Raw genomic sequence first — 17,582 nt, 5'->3', positions numbered from 1 at the left:
CCCGTGCTCTTTCCACTGAGCCACGCTGCCTCTTTTATTTTACAGAGGAGGTAACCGAGGCCCAGAGAAGTGAAGTGACTTGTTAAGGTCATACAGCAGATGTGTGGCGGAGCGGGGATTAGAACCCAGGATCTTCTGATTCCCAAGCCCCGGGCTGTCTGTGCTAAGCCATCCATAGGGAGGGGAAAGGGAAGGGGAGCAGGCATTGGCGGAGCGGGGATTAGAACCCAGGATCTTCTGATTCCCTCTATCTGCTAAGCCATCCATAGGGAGGGGAAAGGGAAGGGGAGCAGGCATTGGGGGAACCCATCTCCCTTTCTCACCCTCAGACCCATTCATTCAATCATATTTATTAAGCGCCTACTGTATGTGGGGCACTGTACTAAGCACTTGGGAAAATACAGTTCAACAATAAACAGTGACATTCCCTACTCACCACGAGCTCAGAGTCTAGACCCCACTCTCTCCTCCTGGGTGCCCCCCTCCCCTTTGACCCCCATCCCTTCCCTTCCTGGGGACCCCAGGACTCCCCATTCCTGGGGCTTTCCAAAGCCCCCAGCACACCTCCCCCCGGGGAGAGGGGTGATGCACTAACTCTCTCCCTCTGTGTCCCTACCTCCCACCCCCCAAAAAAACCAATTCCCCATCTCCCTCAACTGTAAAATGGGATGAAGACTGTGAGCCCCATGTGGGACAGGGACCCGATTTACTTGTATCCACCCCAGGGCTTAGTAAAGTGTCTGTCCCATAATAATATTAATAATAATAATAACAATAGCGTGGCTTAGTGGAAAGAGCGGGGGCTTGGGAGTCAGAGGACGTGGGTTCTAATCCCAGATCCGCCACTCGTCTGCTGTGTGACCTTGGGTAAGCCACTTAACTTCTCCGTGCCTCAGTGACCTCATCTGTCAAATGGGGATTAAGACTGTGAGCCCCACGTAGGACAACCTGGTTCCCTTTTATCTACCCCAGCGCTTAGAACAGTGCTTGGCACATAGTAAGCGCTTAACAAATGCCATCATTATTAGTAGTAGTAGTACTTGTTGAGCGCTTACTATGTGCCAAGCATTGTTCTAAGCCCAGGGTAGATACAAAGTTAATGACTGGACTCAATCCCCGTCCCACAAGGGGCTCGCTGTCTTCATCCCTAATTTTATACTTTTGAGGGAGATGGGGGATTTTGCTCGTCTCCACCCCAGGGCTTATTACAGGGCCTGGCACATGGTAAGCGCTTAACCAATGTCATCGTTGTTATTATGTTACAGATGAGGTCACTGAGGCCCAGAGAAGTGAAATGACTTGTCCAAGGCGACGAGCGTTTAACAAACGGTACAGTTATTATGATTATTATTATTGCTGTCCCTCCCCTGTGTCCCCATTCCGTTCTTCTGTCCTCGGGGTGCCCCCTGCCTCGTCTCCCCAGTGTGCGGGGGCGATCAGGGGGTGATCCCCCTCGTCCCCCTCTCCATCCCCCCCATCTTACCTCCTTCCATTCCCCACAGCACCTGTATAGATGTATATATGTTTGTACATATTTATTACTCTATTTATTTATTTATTTATTTTACTTGTACATATCTATTCTATTTATTTTATTTTGTTAGTATGTTTGGTTTTGTCTCCCCCTTTTAGACTGTGAGCCCACTGTTGGGTAGGGCCTGTCTCTGTATGTTGCCAATTTGTACTTCCCAAGCGCTTAGTACAGTGCTCTGCACACAGTAAGCGCTCAATAAATACGATTGATGATGATGATGATGATGATGGGGGATTTTGCTCGTCTCCACCCCAGCGCTTATTACAGGGCCTGGCACATGGTAAGCGCTTAACCAATGTCATCGGTATTATTATGTTACAGATGAGGTCACCGAGGCCCAGAGAAGTGAAATGACTTGTCCAAGGCGACGAGCGTTTAACAAACGGTACAGTTATTATGATCATTAGAGAAGCAGCGTGGCTCAATGGAAACAGCACGGACATTGGAGTCAGAGGTCATGGGTTCAAATCCCGGCTCCACCACTTGTCAGCTGTGTGACTTTGGGCAAGTCACTTAATCAATCAATCAATCAATCAATCGTATTTATTGAGCGCTTACTATGTGCAGAGCACTGTACTAAGCGCTTGGGAAGTACAAATTGGCATCACATAGAGACAGTCCCTACCCAACAGTGGGCTCACAGTCTAAAAGGGGGAGACAGAGAACAGAACCAAACATACCAACAAAATAAAATAAGTAGGATAGAAATGTACAAGTAAAATAAATAAATAAATAAATAAATAGAGTAAGAAATATGTACAACCATATATACATATATACAGGTGCTGCGGGGAAGGGAAGGAGGTAAGACGGGGGGATGGAGAGGGGGACGAGGGGGAGAGGAAAGAAGGGGCTCAGTCTGGGAAGGCCTCCTGGAGGAGGTGAGCTCTCAGCAGGGCCTTGAAGGGAGGAAGAGAGCTAGCTTGGGTCTGGGCCTCATCTGTAAAATGGGGATGAAGACTGTGAGCCCCCTTGGGACAACCTGATCACCTTGTAACCTCCCCAGCGCTTAGCACAGTGCTTTGCACATAGTAAGCGCTTAATAAATGCCATTATTATGATGATTATTCTTATTGCAGTCCCTCCCCTGTGTCCCCATTCCGTTCTTCTGTCCTCGGGGTGTCTCCTGCCTCGTCTCCCCAGTGTGCGGGGGGCGATCAGGGGGTGATCCGGGGCGGAGTCCCGGTCCTCTAGGAAACTAGACGCTGGGGGCGACGCCCCCGAACCGCCCAGCCCTGGCCCTCCTCCTGCCGACCCCGCCCTCCAGCCCGGAATAAAACCGTGGCCCGCGGCGCCCCACGCCCGTCCACCCATCCGGCCGTCCATCAGCCCACCAGTCCGGGTAAGGGGGGTCACTCCCTCCCCCTCCCACCCCCCCCAGGCCTCCTCTGTGTGTGTTGTCCTGGCCCCCTCCCCATCCCTCCTCCCAACAGAAAGGGATTCGAGGTGGGGGGGGAGGCACCCAGTGGGTGAAGGGGTGGGTTATTTGGGGGGGCAGAAGTGAAAGTTCACAGCTTCCACCTCCTCCCCACTCCTCATTCCATCCCCAGGGGTAATAAGATCTCTGAGTTCACCCACAGATTTCTCGGGGACCCGGGAGAGGAAAAGCCCCCCCATCACAACCCCCTCCCACCCTTTATCCCCCAACTCCCAGGGAGCTGCAGAGACCCCTCACCCCCAATCCCTCTTTTCTCCCACTTCCTTCTGCGTCATCCTGACTTGCTCCCTTTATTCACCCCCCTCTCCGGCCCCACCGCACTCACGTCCATCTCTCTCCTTTTATTTATTTCTATTCATGTCCGCCTCCCCCTCTAGACTGTCAGCTTGTCGTGGGCAGGCATCGTGTCTGTTGATTGTTCCGTTATCTTCTCCCAAGCGCTTAGTATAGTGCTCTGCGCACAGGAAGCGCACAATAAATACGATTGAGTGACTGAATCCCATCCCCAAGGGTCTCTGAGTTCACCCACAGATTTCTTGGGGAGCTGGAGGGGGGAAAGGAAACTCCCCCCCATCACCTGGTGCCCCACCGCCCTCTCCCAGCTCTTGTCCACCACCTCCCAAAGAGCTATAGAGACCCATCCTTAAATCCCCCTTTCCTCTTCTCCCACTCCCTTCTGCGTCATCCCACCCTGCTCCCTTTATTCTTCCCCCCTTCCAGCCCCACAACACTTAAGTCCACATCTGTCACTTTATTTCTATTCATGTCTGCCTCCCCTCTAGCCTGTAAGCTCCTCATGGGCAGGAAATGTGTCTGTTTATTGTTCTACTGTCCTCTCCCAAGCGCTTAGTGCAATGCTCTGCACACAATAAGCACTCCATCAATATGATTGAGTGAATGGATGAAGGAACCCAGCCTTCAGGGACACCCCGCTCGCTGCCCAGGGACCCAAACCCGGAGACCCCACTGTCTCTCTCTCTAGCACCTACCCGCCGAAGCTCCCGATCTGCCCCTGGACCCCAGCCCACCCCTGGAGACGATGGCGACGGAGCCCCTGACGGAGCTGGAGGCGGCGATTGAGACTGTGGTGACCACCTTCGTCACCTTCGCCGGGCAGGAGGGCCGCAAGGGCAGCCTCAATGCCAGCGAGTTCAAGGAGCTCGCCACCAAGCAACTCCCGCACCTGCTGAAGGTAGCAGGTCACCGGGGATTGGGAGCTGGGAGAGTGGGAACCCCAGGGAACTAGGCGGGGAAAAGCAGCGAGGCCTAATGGCAACAGCACGGGACTGGGACTCAGAAGGACCTGGGTCCTACTCCCGGCTCCGCCACTTGTCTGCTGTGTGACCCTGGGCAAGTCACTTCACTTCTCTGTGCTGCAATTCCCTCATCTGTAACATGGTTATCAAGAGTGTAAGCCCCATGTGGGACAGGGGCTGTGTCCAACCTGATTGACTGTGAGCCCACTGTTGGGTAGGGACTGTCTCTCTATGTTGCCAATTTGTACTTCCCAAGCGCTTAGTACAGTGCTCTGCACACAGTAAGCGCTCAATAAATACGATTGATGATGATGAACTTGTATCCACTCCAGTGCTTAGTACAGCGCCTGGTGCATAATAAGCACTTTACAAAAGCCAAAAAAACTAAAGAAGGGGTACAGGCCAGGGGACCACAAGAGTGTATGGCTCAGGACAGGGTTGTAACAAAACGCCTAGGAATGCTGTGGCCACTGGAGTGCGACTGTGACAGGACACAACTGTGGTTGTGCGACTGGCTGTCGGTAGCTTTGATTGGGCATAGGGGGCCATTGGTGATTGCGACTGATGGTGCGATGGTGCGTATGTGGCTGTGATTGGACGATGGGTTGTGCGTGGCTGTTTTGGGGAGGGTTGTGACTATGGGCGATTGTGGCTGATGGGGCGATGGGGCGTACGTGGCTGAGATTGGACGACGGGTTGTGCGCGGCTGTGATTTTGCCCGGCTGGGAGTGGGCGATGGGTTGGTGTGGGTGGAATCGGACAGCTGTGACCGTTGGCGAGGGTGACCGACTGGACGATGGCTTGTTCACTGCTGTTCGCCATCGTGGCTGATTGGGTGTGGAGCGGGGGGGTGGGGGGTGGAGGGGGTGATTAGAGGGGACTGGGGGACTCAGAAAGAGTCTGGGTGACCATGACTTCTGTAGATTGGTACCTTGAAGCACTTAGGTACCTAATTTTAAAATATAAATTACTTATTCGTATTAATGCCTTTCTCCCCCTCTAGACTGTAAACTCATAATATTAATATTTGCTTAGCACTTACCGTATGCCAAGCACTGTACTAAGCGCTGGGAGAGATACAAGGTAATCGGGTTGGACGCAGTCCCTGTCCCACATAGTCTTAAACCCCATTTTCCAGATGAGGGAACTGAGGCCCAGAGAAGTGAAGCAACTTGCCCAAAGTCACACAGCTGACAGGCGGCAGGGCCGGAATTAGAATCCAGGTCCTTATGACTCTCAGGTCCAATGTGCTATATGTTAGGCCACATTGCTTCTCTGTTATGGGCAGGGAATGCGTCTGCTAATTCTGTTGTATTGTACTCTCCTAAGAGCTTAGTACAGCACTCAATAAATACCACTGGTTGATCGATTGGAGGTGCCTGGGTGATGCTGGAGGTCAATAACTCTGGCCGATGGTGAGAGGGGCTAGTAAGAGACGGCGTGGTCTAGTGGATAGAGCACGGGATTAGAAGTCAGAGGGCCCAGTCCAGTGTGCCTCAGTGGCTAGATCCCGGTCCTGGGAGTCAGAAGAACCTGGGTTCTAATTCTGGCTCTGCCACTTACCTGCTCTAGACCTTGGGCAAGTCACTTCACTTCTCTGGGCCTCAGTTACCTCATCTGTAAAATGGGGATTAAGGCTGGAAGCCCCGTTGAGGACATGGACTGTACCCAACCTGATTTCTTTGTCTCTGCCCAAGTGCTTAGAACAGTGCCTGGTACATAGTAAGTGCTTAACAAATACCATTAAAAAAAAAGAAATCCCAGCTCTACCACCATCCTTCTGTGCAACCTCGGGCAGGTCACTTAACCTTTCTAGATCTCAATTTCCTCATCTATAAAATGAATATAAGATATCTGGTCTTCCTACCTTTTTAGCTTGTGAGCCCCTTATGGGCCAGAGGTGGTTCAATCTCATTGTCTCGCTTCTAGCCCAGAGCTTAGCACAGTCTTTGGCACTTAGTAAGCACTTAATCAATACCATGCTGATTCATTTGGTCCAAACAAATTCCTTCCTCTCCACCCCTGTGATTTGGGAATTGGAAGAGACTGCTTCTGCTTCTCAGCCAACATTTTTTCCCTTAAGGGTGATGTGTCATGTTGAAGTATGTGTGTGTGTGTGTTTTGTGTGTCTGGGAATGTGTTTGTGTCTGTGGAAGTATGTGGGTGTGTAGAATGCAAAGGTGTGTATTGTGAGTCCATGGGAGGGGTGTGTGTGTGTGTGTGTGTGTGTGTGTGTGCGTGTGTGTGTGTGTGTGTGTGTGTGTTCATTGGTGTGAGAGGGGCTTGGGAAAAGTGGGGTGTGAGCCCACTGTTGGGTAGGGACTGTCTCTATATGTCGCCAACTTGTACTTCCCAAGCGCTTAGTACAGTGCTCTGCACACAGTAAGCACTCAATAAATACGATTGATGATGATGGTGTGCTTTCATTCATTCATTCATTCAATCATATTTATTGAGCGCTTAACTGTGTGTAAAGCACTGGACTAGACTAGAAGACAGTCTACTCTTCTAGACTGTGAGCCCACTGTTGGGCAGGGACCGTCTCTATATGTTGCCAACTTGTACTTCCCAAGCGCTTAGTACAGTGCTCTGCACACAGAAAGCGCTCAATAAATACGATTGAATGAATGAATGAATAGGTGCTTGGGAGAGTACAATATAATAATAATAATAATAAACCTAGTATTTATTAAGCACTAACTATGTACTGTACTAAGCCCTGGGGTGGATCCAAGCAAATCGGGTTGGACACAGTCCCTGCCCCACGTGAGGCTCACAGTTTCAATCCCCATTTTACAGATGAAGTAATTGAGGCACACAGAAGTTATGTGACTTGCCCAAGGTCACACAGCAGGCAAGTGGCAGAGCCAGAATTAGAACCCATGACCCTGTGTTCTCTCCATTACAAGACTCATTCCTATACCAAGCTTACGGTCTAGTCTACTGCTTGGACTCAGTGTCCCCCCCACCCCGGTCCCTCTTCCCTGCCCTCCCATGCAGGACGTGTCCCTGGACGAGAAGATGCGGAGCCTGGACGTGAACCAGGATTCGGAGCTGCGCTTCCACGAATACTGGAGGCTGATCGGGGAGCTGGCCAAGGGGCTGAGGAAGGACAAGATGGCCAAGAAGAAGTGACGGACGAGGGTCCGGTCGGCCGGCCGGGTGGAGCCGGGCGCGGGGGAGGGAAGCGGTCGAGCTGAACAACGGAAATAAAGTCAGCCCCCCTCACCAAAGTGCCTCAGTGATGCTTACAGACCTCCCTGTCCCCTTCAGTCAATCAGTGGGGTTTATTGAGCGCTTACTGTGTGCACAGCGCTTGGGAGAGTACTCTGCAACAGAGCTGGTAGACACGTTCCCTACCCACAATTTTTTTATTATGGTATTTGTTAAGCGCTTGCTATGAGCCAGGCTTCACGTCTCTGAGCCTCGGTTCCCTCATCTGTAAAATGGAGATTGAGACTGTGAGCCCCACATGGGAGAGGGACTGTGTCCAACCCAATTTGCTTGTGTCCACTCCATCATCATCATCATCAATCGTATTTATTGAGTGCTTACTATGTGCAGAGCACTGTACTAAGCGCTTGGGAAGTACAAATTGGCAACATATAGAGACAGTCCCTACCCAACAGTGGGCTCACAGTCAAAAAGGGGGAGACAGAGAACAAAACCAAACATACTAACAAAATAAATGGAAAATAAATAAATAAATAAATAGAGTAATAAATCTGTACAACCATATATACGTATATACAGGTGCTGTGGGGAAGGGAAGGAGGTAAGATGGGGGGATGGAGAGGGGGACGAGGGGGAGACGAAGGAAGGGGCTCAGTCTGGGAAGGCCTCCTGGAGGAGGTGAGCTCTCATTAGGGCCTTGAAGGGAGGAAGAGAGCTAGCTTGGCGGAGGGGCAGAGGGAGGGCATTCCAGGCCCGGGGGAGGACGTGGGCCGGGGGTCGACGGCAGGACAGGCGAGAACGAGGTACGGTGAGGAGCACTCACTGTCTTGAGCACTCCAGCGCTTAGTACAGTGCCTGGAACAGAGTAAGCACTTAACAAATGCCATTGTTGCTATTATTATTATTAATAAGCGCTGTGGTAGATTAAATTGAGCCCCCTCCTTCCTCTCCTCCTCCTCCCCCTCCCCAACCCCCCGCCTCACCTCCTTCCCCTCCCCACAGCACCTGTATATATGTATGTATATTTGCATGTATTTATTATTATATTTATTTATTTATTTTATTTGTACATATTTATTCTATTTATTTTATTTTGTTAATATGTTTTGTTTTGTTGTCTGTCTTCCCCTTTTAGACTGTGAGCCCGCTGTTAGATAGGGACCGTCTCTATATGTTGCCAACTTGTACTTCCCAAGCGCCTAGTACAGTGCTCTGCACACAAATAAATACGATTGATTGAATGAATGAATGAATTAGAGCTAATGGATTGGACACAGTCTACATCCCACATAATAATAACAATAATAACAATAATAATAATGGTATTTGTTAAGCGCTTACTCTGTGCCAGGCACTGTATTAAGCACGGGAGTGGATACAAGCAAATTGGGTTGGACACAGTCCCTGTCCCATGTAGGGCTCACTGTCTTAATCCCCGTTTTCCAGATGAGGTAACTGAGGCACGGAGAAGTGAAGTGACTTGCCCAAGATCCCACAACAGACACATAGCAGAATTGGGATTAGAACACTGGTCCCAAGCCCAGGCCCTATCCACTAGACAACATTGTTTCTCATAGTAATAACTGTGGTATTTTTTATATAGTAATAATAATAATAGTTGTGGTATTTGTTAAGTGCTTACTATGTGCCAGACACTGTACTAAGCGTTGGGGCAGATACAAGGTAACTGGGTTGGACACAGTCCCTGCCCTACACTGGGTTCACAGTCCACCACTTGTCACCTGTGTGACCTTGGGCAAGTCACTTCACTTTTCTGTGCCTCAGTTACCTCCTCTGTAAAATGGGGATTAAGACCGTGAGCCCCACGTGGGACAAGCTGATCACTTTGTAAATTCCCCAGCGCTTAGTACAGTGCTTTGCACATAGTAAGCGCTTAATAAATGCCATCATTATTATTATTCACACCTTGCCCCTTCCTGCTCCCCCCCTCGACCACGTGGTCAAGCCACAGAACAATCAATCAATCAATCGTATTTATTCATTCATTCAATCGTATTTATTGAGTACTTACTGTGTGCAGAGCACTGTACCAAGCCCTTGGGAGAGTACAATAGAGCAAAATTGGTAGACACATTCCCTGCCCACAGTGGAGCTTCCACTCTAGAGGGGGAGACAGACGGCAACATAAATAAATAAATTATGGATAGCTATGTAAGGAATTCGGAGGGAGGAATTTGGGTGAGTATTCCCAGTTCCCTGTCTGGGATTGAGGTACTCCTCCCCCTGGGCCTTCCTTGGGGCATCCTCTTCCAACTGGGCTCCTCTTAGTGGAGGGGTTGCTGCAGCCTGGGTCCCCTGTAGCACAGTGAAGTGCTTAGTACAGTGCTCTGCACACAGTAAGCGCTCAATAAATATGACTGAATGAATGAATGGATAATACCTGTGGCATTTGTTAAGCGCTTACTATGTGCCAGGCACTGTACTAAGTATTAGGGTAGATCCAAGCCAATCGGGTTGGACGCAGTCCCACGTGGGGCTCACAGTCTCAATCCCCATTTTGCAGAGGATCCATCCCTCAGCTGTGGGGCTGAGGTGGGGGGTGAGTTTACTGTTGTACTGTACTCTCCCAAGCGCTTAGTACAGTGCTCTGCGCACAGTAAGCGCTCAATAAATACGATTGAATGAATAAAGGGAGCAAATCAGGGTCAGCAGAAGGGAGTGGAAGAAGAATCAGTCAGTCAATCAGCGTGGCTCAGTGGAAAGGGCATGGGCTTTGGAGTCAGAGGTCATGGGTTCAAATCCCGGCTCTGCCACCTGTCAGCTGTGTGACTTTGGGCAAGTCACTTCACTTCTCTGGGCCTCAGTTACCTCATCTGTAAAAGGGGGATGAAGACTGTGGGCCCCCTGTGACAACCTGATCATCTTGTAACCTCCCCAGCGCTTAGAACAGTGCTTTGCACATAGTAAGCACTTAATAAATGCCATCATCATTATTATTATTGAGCGGTTACTGTGTGTAGAACACTGTACTAAGTGCTTAGGAGAGGACAATAGAACAATAAACAAACATTAATTCATTCATTCAATTGTATTTATTGAGCGCTTACTGTGTGCAGTGCACTGTACTAAGCGTTTAGAAAGTACAATTCGGCAACAGATAGAGACAATCGCTACCCAGCGACAGGCTCACAGTCTAGAAGGGGGAGACAGACAGCAAAACAAAACAAGTAGACAGGCATCAATAGCATCCAAATAGATAAATAGAATTATAGCTACATGTACTGTAATGATGTAATATGTACATCATTAATAAAATAAATAGAGTAATAAATATGTACAAATATACGCAAGTGCTGTGGGGCAGGGAAGGGGGTAGAGCAGAGGGAGGAAGTAGGGTCGATGGGGAGGGGTGGGGGAGCAGTCGTTCCCTGCTCACAACGAGCTTATGGTCTAGACTGGGAGAGGAGGAAAGGAGGGCTTAGTCAGGAAGGCTTCTTAGAGGAGATGTACCTTCATTAAGGCCTTGAAGGTGGGGAGGGTCATTATCTGTCAGAGACACTCCCAGAAAGTCATAGGTTCTAATCCCGCTCCGCCACTTGTCTGCTGTGTGACCTTAGGCAAGTCACTTCACTTCTCTGGACCTCAGTTCCCTCCTCTGCAAAACAGGGACAGAGACCGTGAGCCCCACGTGGGACTGCGTCCATCCCGATTGGCTTGTATCCACCCCAACGCTTAGTATGGTGCCTGGCACATAGTAAGCGCTTAACAAATGTCACAGTTATCCATTCATTCATTCGATCGGATTTATTGAGCGCTTGCTGTGTGCAGAGCACTGTACTAAGCGCTTCACAAGGGACCCAGGCTGCAGCGACCCCTCCGCCAAGAGGAGCCCGGATGGAAGAGGATGCCCCCAAGAAAGGCCTAGGGGGAGGGGTACCTCAATCCCAGCCAGGAAACTGGGAATAATAACTCGAATTCCTCCCGCTCCATCCTCTTCGGCTCTGCCCGGCCCCAGGATTGGTATGCGGACAACAAGGGCACTGGGGAAGAGCTAGAGGGTGGACATCCTGAAAACCCAGTCGTTTCTTCCTCCCTACACCTCAACCCCACCCCTCGTCACCCCACTCCATTTCCGGTGACCCCCCTCCCCATCCCATCTATTCCCCCCCCCCAACCAAAGCCCACACCCAAACCTGTCCAACCAGTGAAACCTGCTCCCACCCCGGGGAGCGGTGGAAAGGAAGGCGAGGTGGTCCGGGAGAAAGAGGGCCGCAGTTGGGTGGGCCACCAGAGGTCAAAGGTTATATGATCCTTCTCTGCCTCTATCCCCCTGTCAACACCTCTCCCTCCCCAGCAGCCCTGATTTCTGGGTCCTGGTCCTGGAGGGTGGAGGGGGGACAGAGGGAATGCATGGGCTGGCCTGGTCCCGCGTGAGTTGGGTGGGGCGGGGACAGGGTGAGTTACTTGCAAGGCCCCACCCCACCCTCGCCCTCCCCCTTCCCCCCCCCTCCCCCAGATACAAAAGCCGAAGCTGACTATACCTCGACTTACCCACCCCAGGCCGCCGGCAGGTAAGGGAAGGAAGAATTTTGGGGGGACACAGAAGATGGCATGGGCAGGAATTTGGGGGAGGGGCAGACCCACCCATTCCCCAGGGCCTACCCCAATGGTGACCCTTGCTTCGGCCCACCTGTGTCAACCCCAGCGGCTTAGGTGGAGGGGGGCGGACCCCCACCCAATCTTCACCCTGCCGGAGAAGAAAGCAATGGGGAGGGGGCTCGGAGTCCTCACCCCTTGTCCCTCCTCCCGTACCCCCCACCTCCCAGGTGGAAGATGAGAGCCGGGACTCTTTGGCGGTGAGAGGATTTAGAGAGGAAGACCACCCACCCATTCGCCCCACCTGAGAAGGATTGGACCATCCTACGCCAAAGACAAGGACACCATGGGGCAGTGCCATTCAGCCAATTCTGAGGTATCTTCTTGGGCCCGGGGAGACTCAGGGTGGTCCTGGACCCCAGAAGGTGGGGGCTGGCTTTGAGCCCGTTGTTGGGTAGAGACCGTCTCTATATGTTGCCAACTTGTCCTGCCCAAGCGCTTAGTACAGTGCTCTGCACACAGTAAGTGCTCAGTAAATACGATTGAATGAATGAATTAATGAATTTGAGCGGTGGAGGGGATGGTTACCGACCCCCTGGATCTCCCCTCCCCATCTTCCTCAGGACGCTCAAGAGTTCAGCGATGTGGAACGAGCCATCGAGACGCTGATCCACAATTTTCACCAGTATTCGGCCCAGGGGGGTCGCGAGACCCTCACTCCAGCCGAACTCCGAGATCTGGTGGTCGAGCAGTTGCCCCATCTCATGCCGGTCCGTGTGTGTGTGTGTGTGTGTGTGTGTGTGTGTGTGTGTTGGGGGGGGTGTCCCCTGCAGCCCCTCCCACCCACCCCCACCATCTGACCTCCCTATTCTCCATTGCACCCTCCCACCCCATCTCCTTCCATTCTACCCTCAGCCCCTCCCTCCTTCTAGTCCACTGGACAGTAAGATCCTTGAAGGGCAGGGATCCTATCTATCAACCCTATTGTAAGTGTTTAGCACAGTTCCCTGCCCACAGTAAGCGTTCATTGAATACTATTGACGTAGCCTCCCACCATGCCATTCCCAAGTCCTCTGCCCATCTTCTGGGGTCTTCCTACCCGCAATTCCCACCAGAATGGATCTGAAGGAACCACTCCCCCCACAGCCTGACCCTCCACCTCTCCCCTCCCCACCCCTCCACCAGGGCAGCAGTAACCTGGAGGAGAAGATTGCCAACCTGGGATCCTGCAATGGTTCGAAGCTGGAGTTTGGGAGTTTCTGGGAGCTGATCGGTGAAGCCGCCAGGAGTGTCAAGATGGAGCCCACCGGGCGAACGGGGACTGGGGACGGCCAGAATTGAGGGGACGGGACAGAAGAGAGCCCTTGGGGTCCAACTGCCCACGCTGAGGTTTCAGTAAAGCCCGCTGAGAGGCCAGGAACATCCCCCTCCCCATAGAGCCCCCTCGCCCCCTCCCAGCCTCCTGGACCCCCACTTGATCTTTTAGGGTGAAGGCGAGGAGGTTAGGAGTTGGCATTGCCTGGGAGGAGGGTGTGGAGAGGAGGATGGGAGAGGGAAAGGGATTATTTGGTCTTAAAGCGGAGAGGTGAGGGGGGCTGCAGACTGTCCCACCCCCCCAGTGCAGCCCCTTCCCATTATCACTGCCCACCCCCCTACCCTCCCCCGTCATCCCCTTAAGCTTTGCTCTTCTTTAGGGCTGGTCTGGGATGAAGAGGGAGGGGAAGGGAAGAGAGGGGTGGGGAAGGGCGGGGACACAAGCAGGGCAGGACTGGGCAGCTTCAGGGATAGAATGAGGATCATTTTCTTTTTTTTTTGTATGAACTGATTAAAAGAGTCTGAAAAAAAAAAACAAATAAAAGTGTCTTTCTAATTGTTTCTCTCCTGGGAAGGTGGGTGGGAAATGTTGGAAGTTTGAGGAAGGAGACTTTCTGGTGGTCTGAGATGGGGAAGAGTAAATGGAAAAGCAGTGAGGTTTAGTGGAAAGAGCACGGGGTGGGGAATCAGAGGATGCGGGTTCTAATCCAGGCTCTGCCACTTGTCTGCTGTGTAATTTTGGGTGAGCCACTTAATTTTTCGGTGCCTCAGTGACCTCATCTGTAAAATGGGGATTAAGACTGTGGGACATGTGGGACAACCTGATTACTTTGTATCTACCCCACTGCTTAAAACAATGCTTGGCAGATAGTAAGCGTTTAACAAATACCATCATTATTATTAGTAGTAGTAGTGAGGGAAGGGGGTTCACAGAATAACTCACTATAATATCCACTCCCCACAACTGTTCACTGGACATTGATGGATCAGACCGGGTCCCTCTGTGAAAGGAAGAATCAGGATGGGGAGGAGAGCAGGGGGGAGTAGTGGAAGGGGTCAATTCAGAAAAGCTACTGTGACCTTCGCCCTCTGGTTTCCGGCAGACCCCAGGGAAGAGATGCTGTACTTCCCTACCCCTTGCCTGATGTCCCAGATATGATCAATTCATTCAATCATTCTGTCATATTGATTGAGTGCTTAATGTGTGCAGAGCACTGTACTAAGCCTTTGGGAGAGGACAATACAACAACAAACAGACATGTTCCCTGACCACAATGAGCTTACAGTCTACAGGAGGGGAGACAGACCCAGCTATGAGGCCCAACTGGGTGGGGTGGGGGGAATGTGGAAGTAGCTGAGGGCTGAGAGATTTCCCCCCCTCCTAGCCCACCAAGAAGCCCAGGCTCTGATCCTGGATCTCAGCATGACATAAGGGGCCTGCATAGGCCTGAGGGTGAGAAGGTCATGGGTTCTAATCCAAGCTCCACCACTTGTCTGCTGTGTGATCTCGAGCAAGTCATTTTACTCTTCTTTGCCTCAGTTACCTGATTTGTAAAATGGGGATTGCGACTGTGAGCCCCTCGTGGGTCAAGGACTGTGTCCACCCCCATTGGTTTGTATCCACCCCAGGGCTTAGTAGAGTGCTGGAACATAGTAAGAACTTAACAAATACCACCATTATTATTCTTTATTATTATCATTGTGTCTTGGATTGTGAGAGGCAGGGACTATGTCCAATTCATTCATTCATTCATTCATTCAATCATATTTCTTGAGTGCTTACTGTGTGCAGAGCACTGTATTAAACAATAGAGAAGCAGCGTGGCTCAGTGGAAAGAGCACGGGCTTTGGAGTCAGTGGTCATGGGTTCAAATCCCGGCTCCACCAATTGTCAACTGTGTGACTTTGGGCAAGTCACTTAACTTCTCTGTGCCTCAGTTACCTCATCTGTAAAATGGGGATTGACTGTGAGCCCCTTGTGGGACAACCTGACCACCTTGTATCCCCCCAGCACTTAGAACAGTGCTTGGCAAATAGTATTTAATAAATGCCATCATTATTATTGGGAGAGCACTATATAACAATAAGAGAAAATGCTCACTATGTAAGACTGAATGAATAAACAGACACATTCCCTGTCCACAGTGAGCTTACAGTCTAGAGGGGGAAACAGACATTAACAGAAATAAATACTGCACACAGTAAGCACTTAATAATTACTGTTATTACTATGGTGTGATCTTGAGGCAGTCTTGACCTCTCTGAATCTTGATTTACCCATCTGAGCAGGGTGGGGGTAGGTTTTTCCAAGCAGGTTCTTATGGGTGGTGATTCTAGATGTGTCCATATGAATCCTCCCACCCCAACCACCACCCCGGACCCCAAGGTTGGGGGGCTGTGGCTCTGTCCCCCAGATCTCCTGCCCCTCCAGGGGTGGGATTTTTCTTACTCCATGACTGGGAGAGAGAAGAAAAAAGGAAGGCGTACCGTACCTGGGTGTGTGTGTCTCTTTAAAAGGGCCCTCCCCTTCCCTCTCAGGTAAGGAGAGAGATTTTACCTGCCTCACACCCCTCCGGCCTGTAGCCAAGCTGGGGAGGAGTCAGGAGGGCCTGGATCCAGTCTTCCTCTGCCCAGAGCCAGCACCTGGGAGAACACTTAGGGGGGTCTGAGGAGCCAGGTGAGGGGCGCTGGACGGAAGCATGGCTTGGGTCTGGGTGGTTTGGGGTCAGGGGGACTGGAGGAGTGTGTATGTGAGGAGGACTTGAAGACTGGAGAATTGGGTCAGGCAGATTGGAGGTTGGGGGGCTGGATCAAGGGGGTTGAGAATTGGCGGGGCTGGGGGTCGCATGGTTGGATCTGGAGAACTGGTGTCGGGATTGGTAAATGGATCTGGGGAAGGTTGGGAGGCTTGGGGCTGGTGTTCGGTGGGGGTCTCGGGTGGATTGGGCCTCTTGGGGTGGAGGGAGGCTTGGAGGGAACCAAGAGTGGTCTGGGGGTCTGCGTGCGAATGCCGTACTTGGGTGGTCAGCTCTGCCGAGCCAAGGGGTGGAGAAAGAGGTGAGGGGTCCCAGAGGTGGGCCGGAGAGGAAAGAGGAGGGAATCTTTGCAGAGAGATGGAAGCCACAGGGTGGGGGCTGTTGGCATAGGACAGGCCCAGGCTGGGAAGGGGGGATTGGCAGGCAGGCCTGGACTCCCTCCTCCTGAGCCCCTAGGACCCAAGATGGGGTGGGTGGGTGGCCATCGGGAGCCCTCAACAGGGTCATGACTGTGGGGAAGCTGATGGGGCCGGAGAGAGTCTCCGAGGGAGATTCTGTGGGTGGAGATGAACAGGGAGACACGGGCGTGGCAGGACAACAGGCCTGTGTGAAGTGGGGGATCTCTGGAGGTGGGAGGGCTGGGGCTGGGAATGAACAGGCTTCAGGCCCGGGAGGGCAGGTGCTGGGCCCGGTGGGTGGTTCAGTTATAATAATGATGGCATTTATTAAGTGCTTGCTATGTGCAAAGCACTGTTCTAAGCGCTGGGGAGGTTACAAGGTGATCAGGTTGTCCCACGGGGTGCTCACCGTCTTCATCCCCATTTTACAGATGAGGTAACTGAGGCCCAGAGAAGTGAAGTGACTTGCCCAAAGTCACACAGCTGACGAGTGGCGGAGCCGGGTTTTGAAACCATGACCTCTGACTCCAAAGCCCGTGCTTTTTCCACTGAACCCACGCCGGGCCACTGAGAGAACTAAATTGGAAGTTGCTGTGGCAAGTAATAATAATAAAAATGATGGCATTTACTAAGCGCTTACTGTGTGCAAAGCGCTGCTCTAAGCGCTGATGGGGAGTAGATGGGGAGCCAAGCATTTTTGTCTCTTGCCCTGCCCTGGCAAAAAAAAAGGCCACCGGGAGCTTGGGAGGGGAGGGTGAGCGAGGCCTGGATTTTGGGCGAGGGGCATGGAGTCGGAGTGTGGGATCAGCATGGAGGGCGGGGGCATTTAGGTTGAGGGAATAAGGAGGTGGAGAGGTCAAGTGAGAGAGGGAAGGAAGGAGGGGAAGGCTGGGGCGATTAAGGCTGTTTCGGAGGAGTCAGCAAGATTTGGGGGGCAGGGAGCGGATGCTGGGGGCCAGGGGCGGGGGAGGGCGGGGAGGGCGGGAGCCATCCTGAGTTGCTCAAACATGAATCAGGGAGGTAGAAGGAGTGACATCATTGGGCCAGGTGGGCCACCCCCCAACTCTGACTCACAGGGGCCTGAGGAGGAGAAGGAAGGGGAAGGGGAGGACCCCCACCCCCCAAAAATAGGGACGGAATAACACAGGGAGTCAG

At 51.8% G+C, this 17,582-nt stretch overlaps 2 protein-coding genes across 2 annotated transcripts; both read left to right on the top strand.

Annotated features, from left to right (window-relative positions):
- Positions 1-2,780: 2,780 nt before the first annotated feature.
- Positions 2,781-7,461, top strand: S100A13 (S100 calcium binding protein A13). The gene is made up of 3 exons (XM_038768903.1): positions 2,781-2,876; positions 3,955-4,164; positions 7,229-7,461. The coding sequence occupies exons 2-3, from the start codon at positions 4,012-4,014 to the stop codon at positions 7,361-7,363; spliced, it is 288 nt and encodes a 95-aa protein (XP_038624831.1). The 5' UTR covers positions 2,781-2,876; positions 3,955-4,011; the 3' UTR covers positions 7,364-7,461.
- A 4,442-nt stretch (positions 7,462-11,903) lies between these two features.
- Positions 11,904-13,300, top strand: S100A14 (S100 calcium binding protein A14). The gene is made up of 4 exons (XM_038769073.1): positions 11,904-11,934; positions 12,190-12,335; positions 12,583-12,729; positions 13,145-13,300. Exons 2-4 carry the CDS (start codon positions 12,306-12,308, stop codon positions 13,298-13,300), a joined length of 333 nt encoding a protein of 110 aa, XP_038625001.1. The 5' UTR covers positions 11,904-11,934; positions 12,190-12,305.
- Positions 13,301-17,582: the final 4,282 nt, after the last annotated feature.

The sequence above is a fragment of the Tachyglossus aculeatus genome, chromosome Y4, assembly GCF_015852505.1.
Source record: "Tachyglossus aculeatus isolate mTacAcu1 chromosome Y4, mTacAcu1.pri, whole genome shotgun sequence".
Lineage (NCBI taxonomy): Eukaryota > Metazoa > Chordata > Mammalia > Monotremata > Tachyglossidae > Tachyglossus > Tachyglossus aculeatus.
Note: the sequence above shows the minus strand (reverse complement) of the source record. Positions and strands in the feature narration are given on the sequence as shown.

Excerpts from the sequence above, each read along its gene's own strand:
- S100A13 (XM_038768903.1), top strand. The coding sequence starts at position 4,012 with ATGGCGACGGAGCCCCTGACGGAGCTGGAGGCGGCGATTGAGACTGTG. Across the intron at positions 4,165-7,228 it reads AACTCCCGCACCTGCTGAAG|GACGTGTCCCTGGACGAGAA; the intron begins GTAGCAGGTCAC and ends CCTCCCATGCAG.
- S100A14 (XM_038769073.1), top strand. The coding sequence starts at position 12,306 with ATGGGGCAGTGCCATTCAGCCAATTCTGAG. Across the intron at positions 12,336-12,582 it reads GCCATTCAGCCAATTCTGAG|GACGCTCAAGAGTTCAGCGA; the intron begins GTATCTTCTTGG and ends CATCTTCCTCAG. Across the intron at positions 12,730-13,144 it reads AGTTGCCCCATCTCATGCCG|GGCAGCAGTAACCTGGAGGA; the intron begins GTCCGTGTGTGT and ends CCCCTCCACCAG.